This window comes from Hyperoodon ampullatus (assembly GCF_949752795.1).
Source record: "Hyperoodon ampullatus genome assembly, chromosome: 5".
In the NCBI taxonomy this organism is placed as follows: domain Eukaryota; kingdom Metazoa; phylum Chordata; class Mammalia; order Artiodactyla; family Ziphiidae; genus Hyperoodon; species Hyperoodon ampullatus.
The window spans coordinates 23,452,506-23,463,514 of record NC_136918.1 but is presented as its reverse complement, the minus strand read 5'-3'; the positions used below and the strand labels follow the sequence as shown (position 1 = coordinate 23,463,514).

The window sequence follows — 11,009 nt, the reverse complement described above, 5'->3', positions numbered from 1 at the left end:
AAAAAGAATACGGATCTTGGGACCCTATGTGCTCTGACGCTTGTCCACTGTGTGATGTTGGGTGAGTTGCTCATTCACACTGAGCCTCCATTTCCTCATTGTCAAATAAGGATACTAACACCTACTTTGTGCCTTTACTTGGAGGATTAAAGGTATAATACAGAGGGTCTAGTATGATTCCTGACTTTGAGTAGGTGTTCATTACCTGGTGGGCTGTTATTATACACGCCATTGTGGCAGTGGAGAATTCCGGAAGGCAGCACCAACACCCAGCCCATCCTCTGGGAAGGCTGCTGGGATTCTGGAGTGGAGAGTAAATGATGAGTGCTATTTGTACCAAAGTACTGGAGAAAAAGAAGGTGAACTTCCTGAAACGTGCAATTGGATTCTCACAAAGCAGCTCACGTACCGATGAATGATCCTTGGTTTTGGGTTCTTCATCTTTTGAAATAATTTATTGTTACAAAGCCCCTATTTGGCTTTGATTCCAGGTAATGGAAAGAAATCCTCAAAGCTCTCTTCGAGGCTAAAGATGCCCATACAGAAAATTATAAAATCCTTAGAATTCAAATAAACCTGCATATCTACAACACAAAAAACTGCAGCATCTTTGTGGGATTCAGGGTAAAACTGAGGGGTGTTCTTCATGTCTCTATATCTGTTGGGATTTGTGGGCACGAGAATTTTCAGACTTGCTAACTTGAAGATGGTTTACTCTACATGCATCTGCCCTCCCTCATTGCAATTAGTGCAAACAAGTCAAAAGAAAGTAAAGATGATGGTTTCAGTCTATCCTAAAAAAGAAGAGTTTTCATGCCACATCATCTGACTTCACTTTTCATATGTATTGATTCCAAACATGTGTGCACCAAAGTGAGGTTTTTTACAGAAAAAATAAAAAAATTCTCTTGGCTTCTACAAAATATTCAGCTAGATATTTATATGGAAAAAAATTTTGGCCTTGTAAGAACAACTAATATCATATAATTAAATCAATGGTCTATTGAGTTTTTTCAGCTACTCTTAGGAAATGTAGCCAAGTGGACAATTTACATGATCAGTTTATATTAAATTAAAAGCCTGTATGCATCCAAATTCATGGTACAGTGACATATAGGTTTGGCTGTTTGTGGAGCTTCACGATTCTCTTTGGAATTGGTGCCGCTTCTCCATAGAACTTGTTGGCTGGAGGAGCCCCGTATCAGATCATTGCAGATCCTCTAACCCCGGTTGTCTGCCCAGGGCCTGGGCCATTTGTTTCACCCCCCTTACCACCTGATCTGTCACTCAGTCTAGATGGACTGTGCCCAGCTGTGGGAGTGGAGAGAACTTTCTCCACTTGGGGGATTGCTTTTGCTCCCGAAGCGAGAGACACCCCCAGAGCTGCTCTGTGGCCAGGCGTGTACAACCTGGCAGAGGGGCGTCCATCCCATTTTGATAGTGGGAGGAGACAGCTGGTAGATGAATTATTTCCCCAGTCCCACGGGAACCATCCGGAGATGCAGTGGTTCATCTGGCCCCTTAGAAGATGGTCTTGCACGACCTGGCCAAATCGTGCTGAGCTTCCTCTCTGTTCAGGAGACTTGTTGCTGAATCAAAAATGGATGTACTTTCAGACTGAACCACTGCTGTGGGCATTTGTTCTTTTGCTTGCTTGCTGTTCCTCCCACTTCTTATAGTAGTAAGACTTAGAATATTCTTTGAGGAACCATTCCTGACTCAACCCTTGGTCCAGTTTAGATGGGGCTCGTTATCCCTCTTTCCTCCACCCAGTTCCAGGATTTCAGAGGATTAAGCTAATTAGCATATCTGTCCTCCCTGGCACCGTGACTGGCTCAGGAATGGGCACATGACTCAATTTGGGCCAATGAGGAGTAGGCTCAGGATTTTCACCGTAACTGCTGGTGAAGAGAAACTCTTTTTTCCACTGGTTTGGAGCTAGAAGGCTAATCTTGGAGCTACCAGGGGCCACCATAGGAGGAAAGGCTATGTGAGCATGAAGTCCACCTGAAGGAAATTTGTACAAAGGGAAATCACAGAGGGATGAAAAGAGGCACATCCTGACGTACTAAGTGCCCAGATCCAGCCACGCCTGAAGCCATCTCACTCCTGGACTTTCCAGATATTATGGACAATATATTCCCATCAGGCGCTTCTTTTTGCCACTCAATCACAGCAAGAGTCCTAACTCACATGTGTTCAGAGAATTGGGGATTGAGACATATATTGATAGCTGATGATAGTATAATTCCATTAATAATATTCTAGAACATTTTGAGATAAAATGATGAATGTAGTCCTTTAGCTGCAAAACCTTCACTCTTCCCTCCTCACCCCATTTCTATGGCCCCTTCCAAAGAGGATATCTCCCATTAGCCTTTTACTTCCCTCCATCCCCCAATGCCCTCCTCCCAAGAAAATTTGCTAATTCTAGTGGATGTTTATGAAACAAATGCCCTTACATCCCTGTTTTCCTTCCTTTGGAAGCAGCGAGATGAGAAGAGTAGGCAACCCCGTGCTTATGTAGAAAATAATAATATTTAAAGAAAGAGACAGGAAATTATATCCGTTATAAGCTTTTTCTTTTTTTTCTTTTTTAGAATTGTAGCTTATGAGTTTATCTACGCCCGCTATAGTCATAATTACAATTTAATATCTGCATACAAAAGCTATGTAAAAATCCACTTTTCCCAAATATACAAATTTTCGTTTTGGATAGTTTAAAACATTTTGATCACAGATTTCAATAGACTTTTAGGCTGAAAAAAATATTACCGATCTAGCAATATCACTTAACACCGTTTGCAAAACAAATCTTCCAATGACTGTAAATCTTTTCCTATTCTGTTGAATTTTTCTGATTCTCAGGACATGAAAACATGATGGGGGAAAAAAGGTGTTTTCTCTGAAGAAAGGCTTCATAACTAATTTGGCTCTATAATCAAATGAAAAATGCCAATTAGGAAGAACCAAAAGAAAGGAGCGGCATAATGTCAACTCATGCATGCCCTGATATCTTCTCTGTCAGCAATACACATGTAATCAAAGTGTCTTCCTTTGTCTTGCATTGTGCTCCATAACGTACATGGGTATTATCTGCATCCTGAGGAGGACAGACTTAAATCTGATTGTCTTGTGCATAAGGTGGGTCAGCTTTAACTGTGCAACAGAAAGCCACAAACAGCATTTTATCTGCACGATATTGCTCTTGAAGGCGGCATTAATGAATGTAGAAACACACTAGAAATGCACACTTTTTGCATTTGCAAACATTTGTACAGCACAGTAAAACGTCTGTGATAAGGCCAAACCTTTTTTTTTTTACCTTAGTCTGTTTGTGTGTGTGTGTGTGTGTGTTTAAAGTTTTTATTTTTCTTTTAAAGATTAAAGTAAAATGTTTCAATTGTAAAAAATACACACCGGGCAAATCCTTACCTGGATAATAAATATCTACATCACAGTACAATAAAATTTCTTCTCTATAAAATTTAAATATGGATTATAGTCTGTCCCTATCAAAAGAAACACTATGCTAATATTTCCATATTATTAAAATAACAGGAAAAATTACGAGCTTATTTTAGAACCTTGATGCCGTAGCCATTGGAAAGGACAACGAGATTCAAATGTCTGTAAGCGTTCTCCTTTTGAAGAGGAACTGTGGCCTGGTTATTCACTTCAATTCAGTTTACGAAAAAGGTTTAGCCTTACAAATGATGGCTACATTTCAAAAACCATAAGACCAGTTTCATATTTTATGACTCATGCAGCAAAAGGTCAACATGACACGAATGGGTTAGAGGTCCATAGAATAAAAATGTATCACGGACAGTGACATGCTTTGAGGGCATCCGCAGTTCGTGGAGGCTGGGGCTGAGGAGGAACCAAGCCTGCACCCCTGTTCACTCAGAGGCGACGTGGGGGTGGAGCTGGGCTGGGCGGTCCGATGACCGCGGTGCAGGTGGAAGAGGCGTCTCTCGGGGCACAGGTGAGAGGCATCACAGGGCTGAGGCAGCAACACGGCAAGTGTGCCATTGAGGACCGAGGCTCACGTGACTAGAAGAAGCTCGGAGGCGGCACGTGGTGTTTTGAGCAGAATCGTAAAGAAGAAAAGATCTTAACTTTTGTCACTATTTCTAGAAACGCTTCACGTCTAATTGAAGAGCAAAGTACACTTGAGGGTCACACACACACACACACACACACACACACATCGGACACCCCAAATTTAAGTGATTTATAAATAGGAATCCCAGTTGTACGGTGTGTTCTCCTCTACTGGGATGTCTCCCCACTGGGAAGGGTTTCAGTCAGTCCACATTTGATTTGAAAGTCTGGACAACATAAGAAAAAATGTTTAAAATAATCCAGAGCAGATCTCTCCTAATTGAGTTTTATAGGATGGAGTCTTGAGGTGCACTAAGTACCTCAGTCAGTTACAGAAGGAATGAGTCACCTTGACCACTGGGGTTGTGCTTTCAGTCCTTATGGCCTTTCCTTTCAACCTGAAGTACCTGAAGGCTTGTCCTACTCAGCATAAGGTAGTCGGCCTTCGACAAGAGTTTTAGATCAGGGGTTTGCCTGTCTAAGGCAGTCATGTAGGGAGCCAAGGGTCAAACATACTTACTTGGGGCTGGTTGGGTCGCTGTCGATCTACCAAACTGCTGGGCCAATGGCTAATCATGTTAATCCCTAAAGTATTCCAGTGCAGCTTTAGATCAGGCTCTGTAGCTACACTGAATCTGGGGGTGTCTGATGCACTGGGGAATCTCTGTCAAACAAACCGAGGGGACTTTCCTGGGGAGCTTTGCTGACCGAGGAGAACCTCCAAGATCCCCCTGCTTGCTTTTCTCTCCTTCCCTTCGGAGGGAAAACTGGCCTCACCCCAAAAAGCTTCTCAGACTTGCCCCGGAGCAGAGAAGGTGATGAAGCGCTTATGTTTCAAAGAGTAGTTCTCCAAGGAGGGTCAACAGAGGGAGCTGAGATGTTAACATGAGGGCTTGAGGAGACTGGCTAGAGGCTGCCTAAGAAAACAGAACCCAAACACTGTAGATAAGTCAAAGCCAGTAGTCTGCCCGTGAGCTTCACATTCATAATTTCAACCTCTCCACCTATTTCCTTTCTCTGGTTAGCAAGTTCCATAGTGCTGTTCTTGTTTTCTTTCCTCCCCAGAAGCCAGTATAATTGCTTTAGCACTTTAAACAAATCATTTTCCTCCCAGATTATTTCTGGTCACACTTGGGATTTTTAATGCTGTTCTTCTTCCTTTCCCAAAGCCCTCATGCCTTTCTCTAAATAACTGATGAGAAGTATGTCAAATTCCTATTTTGCATCAACACCAAATATACTTTCCTTAACTGTTAAGAGGGCCACAATTTCTGTCTAATAAAGTTAGAAATTTGAATGTGAAAGAAACCATCAAAACAACCTGATCCCCCTTCTCCCGTCCCCGGATGGGAGGATTTTAGAGTTCATGACCTATTCATCAGGTGAGAAAACCAAGACTCAAGGTCATAAATCTACCACTTGACAGCACACACTAGAACTCAGGCACCCTGACTTCTGGGCCAGTTAAAAAAGAATTAATCCACATGGTTTTTAGGCAAGTTTCACTGATATGGCTTATTTTCCCAAACACTTCCAGGATAAGGCAGTACAAGGCAGGCAGAGGAATAGTTTATGTCTACCATGCCAGTGAAGAATGAGATACATTCAATTGCATGGGTATATCCTTTGCCCATCTTCTGACATTGAAGCGACCAGGGGCACCATTTGCCATCTGGGCACACCCTACTCCAGCGTTTGTCACTGGGGAGGCTGGTTGGGCAGGGAGGGTGAGTGAGGGTTCGTGTGCATAGTGTACAGGTGTTTCCTGCTGAGTGTCTTTCAGGGCAAGGCTGTCAGAGGGACAGAGGGTCAGTGGCCACACCAGGCTTTGTTTGGTGAGAGCCAAGCCTCAGAGTCAGAGGGAAAAGGGGCCTAGGACACACTTGTGAGTAAAGCAAAGAGCTTGAGGATCTAAAACCAGAAGGAAGCAACCTCAGAGCATCGGGATGAGAGGAGGCTCTAAGAGCGCTGCATTTCCTCCAACTTAGAACGTAACTGCACTAATCTCTCCCTGGCATCCCTCCAGAACAAGACTTAGATTTCAGCTTGTTATCGCTCCTTGGTTAGAAGGGTTGATCCATAGGGAGATGTGTTGTCAGCTCAGAAGAGATGCAATCAGGCTGAATAACTTCAGGAGTTTGGGAGGTGAGGGGTCAGATGTCCATGAACAGTGACAACACTGTAAAATAGGTTTGATTTTTGTGGGAATTTTCTCTGAGCCTAAACTGTAAGAAGCCTTCTTACTATGAGGTAACACTAGGTGAATTTTTGGAAACTGTTGAGTCACTGACATTCGTGAAGACTTCAAATTTCTTTGGGCTTACTGAAAGAAATTATTTTCCTAGTTGGTCTCAATCAGTCAAACACCTGCACATCTTTGAGTCATGCCCTTGTATAACTTGAATTAAATCATAGGATTGTAACAATTATAGTGAAAGGACAGCTAATTGTTGGGAAACAAATATTCCTATACATTCCAGGTTAGGCTGCTAAGAGAGAATAAAGAGTGCTGAAAACAGCATGCTCTTGAATAGATAAAAATTTGTTCAGACCTTTCCCTAGTAAGCTGAAAGCCACATCTAACCAAAGGTGGTCTGCAATGTGCTAATCTGAGTGCTGCAAAAATCAGGATCGGTTCAAGATGACAATATTGTCTTGGTTTTAAGTCTTCTTTAGTCTTCTGCCGCACCATTCTGCTTGCTCCAGTCTCTGACTGGGACAGATGGGAGCTGGTGATGGCTTGGTGCTGGTGAATTAATGATTGTCCCCTGCCACCTCCACAACTGTAAAACCTCCAAAGCATTCACATCAAAGGACTGGAGAACAAAATGCAGTAGTTACAAGTACCCGCATTCAAGGGGCAATTTCATCCATGTCTAGGCCAAGGACTACCTCCCCTTTCCCCCAAACAATCCCTCCCAACACAAGGAAATAAAGGAACAAACAAAAAAGAGCTAGGCAATGGAATGAAATGACACCCAGCAGTGCTGTTGGAATTATGAGAATGAGTCAGTCTAATCCTCAAACACTTCCAAGAACAATGGGGGAAAGAGTTCCGTGGGGCATTCCACCTTCATGTGCAGGAAGCGGCTGGCATGGCAGGCTCCAATCATCCGCAGATCTGTCACCTTCATCAGGAGTTTTGGCCAAAAGTGAGTCACGTGGTGTTTTCGGTAATTGATATAGTGTTCAAAGGCCAGCAGGAAACTATCTTGGTATTTTTCTATTCTCTCAACACAGGCAAGCCCTGGGCGGTCTGAGGGGAAGAAAGAAGATGGAGGTTAATTTGGAGGCAGAAATGAGAAGGCTTGCCTGGTCCAGTTCAAGCCCTTTAGTGTGAAGTGGGCTGATCTGGGGACTTTCAACTCCTAGGAATGGGCATGGAGGCTGTAGGAACTCTGGGGCATCAGGGACCAAGATACCAGGGAGTGGCGTAACTTACATGAAGCTAGTCAATGCTTTGCTCAGATAAGTGTCTCTAGTTTAGACAAATCACCTCCTTGGGTGTGAAGGGCGATGCCTCCCTCCTAGGCTACAGAAAGAGAAGCCTTGCCTAGAGAGCTGAAATACTCTGCATAATGAGGGAAGGGTTTTGACAAGCATGGACATGCAGAGAAGAGAGGTATGAAAAGAGATGTGAAGATCTCAGGAGGCCTGGATGCCAGAGGAGGAATGTCCGATGGGAAGAAACACTGGTGAAGACAAAACAGCACAATATCAAATTTTAGTTGTTTACCTTCCCGTCCCTTATACCTTTGGTTGCTACCATAGCAGCCCCGGGTTGGTGGTGTCTTGGGAAATTAAAATGAAAAAAAAAGGGGACGTGAGTGATGCTAGGGTTACCCTGTGCAGAGAAGAGTCACAGTGGGAAGCTGGAGCTAGAGGAGACCATGACCATGTACAGCCCAGGAAACTTTCCCAAGTCTTGGGAGGACCACTGGTGTAGGAGAGGAATCAAGGCAGTTTCAAAAAAATGATAAAAGCATGTCAAAAGAAGACTGGATGACGGGGGAATATCTAGGCTGCAAACAACTGGGTTGCAAAAGTGGGTACAGAGGGACTGTACCTCAACATAATAAAGGCCATATATGACAAGCCCACAGCTAACATCATACTAAATGATGAAAAGCTGAAAACTTCTAAGATAGAGGACAAGACAAGGATGCCCACTCTTGCCACTTTTATTCAGCATAGCATTACAAGTCCTATCCACAGCAATTAAGCAAGAAAAAGAAATAAAAGGCAACCAAATTGGAAAGAAAAAAGTAAAACTGTCACTATTTGCAGATAACATTCCCAGCTGCATCAAAAAGAATAAAATACCTAGGAATAAATTCAACCAAGGAGGTGAAAGGCCTATACACTGAAAACTATAAGACAATGATGAAAGAAATTGAAGAAGACACAAAAAGTGGAATATTATCCCATGCTCATGGATTGGAAGAATTAATATTGTTAAAATGTCTATGCTACTCAAAGCAATCTGCAGATTCAATGCAATCCCTATCAAAATTCAATGGCATTTTTCACAGAAATAGATTAAACAGTGCTAAAATTTGTACGGAGCCATAAAAGACCCCGAATAGCCAAAGCAATCTTGAGAAAGGAAAATGGAGCTGGAGGCATCACACTCTCTGATTTACAATAATATTACAAAGTTATAGTAATCAAAACAGTATGGTATTAGCATAAAAACGGACACATAGATCAAAGGAACAGAATAGAAGGCCTAGAAGTAAACCCATGCATATGTGGTCAATTAGTTCACAACAGAGGAGCCAAGAATATACAACAGGGAAAGGACAGTCTCTTCAATAAATGTTGTTGGGAAAACTGGATAGCCACATGCAAAAGTATGAGACTGGAGCCCTGTCTCATATCATATACAAAAATTAGCTCAAAATGGATTAAAGACTTGAATATAAGACCTGAAACCATAAAACTCCTAGAAAAACATAGGTGGTAAGCTACCTGGCCTAGGTCTTGGTAACAATTTTTTGGATTTGACTCCAAAAGCAAAAATAAGCAAAGGGAACTATGTAAAACTAAAAATCTTCTGCACAGCAGAGGAAACCATCAACAAAATGAAAAGGCAACTTACTGAATGGGAGAAGATACTTGCAAATCATATATCTGATAAGGGGTTAATATCCAAAATATATAAAGAACTCATACAACTCAATAGCAAAAAGCCAACCAATCCACTTGAAACATGGGCAGAGGATCTGAATAGACATTTTTCCAAAGAAGACATACCAGTGGCCTACAGGGACATGAAAAGATGCCCAGCATCACAAATCATCAAGGAAATGCAAATCAAAACCACAATTAGATATCACCTCATACCTGTCAGAATGGCTATTATCAAAAAGAAAAGAAATAACAAGGGAACGCTTATGCAGTATTTTGGGGAATGTAAGTTGGTACAACCACTGTGGAAAACAGTATGGAGGTTCCTCAAAAAATTAAAACAGAGCTACCATATGACCCAACAATCCCACTTCTGGGTATTTATCTGAAGAAAACAAAATCACTAAGTCAAAGACATATCTGCACCCCCCATGTTCTCTGAAGCATTATTACAATAGCTAAAGTGTGGAAACAACCTAAGTGTCCATTGATGGATGAATGGATAAAGAAGACGTGATTCACACACACACACACACACACACACACACACACACACCCTGGAATACTATTTAGTCATAAAGAATGGAATCCTGCTATTTGCAACAATATGGATGGATCTTGAGGGTAATATGCTAAGTGAAATAAGTCAGAGAAAGACAAATACCATATGATCACAGTTATTTGTGGAATCTAAAAAACAAACAAAACCCCAGCAAGCTCATAGACACAGCAGATTGGTGGTTGCCAGAGGATGGGGGTGGGTGGGTGAGATGGGTGGAGGGGGTTAAAAGGTACAAACTTCCAGTTATAAAATAGTAAGTCATAGGGATGTAATGTACAGGTGACTATAGCTAATAATACTGTAATTGCATATTTGAAAGTTGCTAAGAGTGTAAAAGTCCTCATCACAAGAAAAAAAATGTGCAACTATATATGGGGATGGATGTTAGCTAGACTTATTGTGGCGATCTTTTTGAAATATATACAAATATCCAATCATTATCTTGTATACCTGAAACTAAGGCAATGTTTTATGTCAATTATACCTCAAGAAAAATTAAAAAAAAAAAAGAAATGTATAAACCTGAATGAATTCCTCATATAGCTCCAGGGAGCCTTACCATCCCCCTGCCCAGTTCTCCTCAGGTTGTGACTCTGATCAAATACATTCATGCTTCACGTGTCTAGTTATTGAAATATCTGTATTAGTAAAACTCTAAGTAGGGTTCTGCTTAATCTGAAAGGAAGAATCAGGGCTATTGTCTCAATGCACCCTTCTGAGTTTAAACAAAATATGCTGGCTTTTGGAATCTGCTATCCAGCTCAAATTGCAATTTGTGCATTTTAATTTCGTGTTTTCCTTCATATTTAATGCTGCTGCTCTGAGGCTCTGCTGAATCTCCCTTCTGTTCCCCCTCTCCTCTCTCTCTTTACATGTGCCAGATAAATTATCCACACGATCCTGTAACTTTTGATCCAAACAGAAAATCGACATGATGTTGCTCTGCACTTGCTTTGTTCAATTTCTTTATTTTAAAGGACACTGAAGGCCAGAGACCCTAGCAGCTTCACTCGAGGTCACAGGGAGGCCTTACATGAGTTACACATTTTATTTCTTTAAGGATAATTCTGCTGATGGGCCGAGGGCCCTGGCTTCTCACTGGCTGTCGACTGGAGACTGCCCTCGGCTTCCAGGGGCCACAAGCAGCTCCCTGTCACCTGAGCAAGGAGAGTTGTCAGAGCACATCTGCTCCCAAGAGGGACTCGCGTAT

General features: G+C 42.1%; 1 protein-coding gene across 3 annotated transcripts in view; it reads right to left on the bottom strand.

Moving 5' to 3' along the window:
* Positions 1-7,075: 7,075 nt before the first annotated feature.
* THRB (thyroid hormone receptor beta) overlaps positions 7,076-11,009 on the bottom strand; it is a gene marked incomplete at its 5' end in the record, with an annotated part of 72,051 nt that continues 68,117 nt past the window's right edge. For all 3 annotated transcript variants that reach the window (XM_079704769.1, XM_079704770.1, XM_079704768.1), the window contains one exon: positions 7,076-7,363. In XM_079704769.1, the coding sequence (XP_079560895.1) occupies positions 7,122-7,363 (242 nt within the window). In that variant the 3' untranslated portion in view covers positions 7,076-7,121. The remainder of the gene's footprint in view (positions 7,364-11,009) is intronic.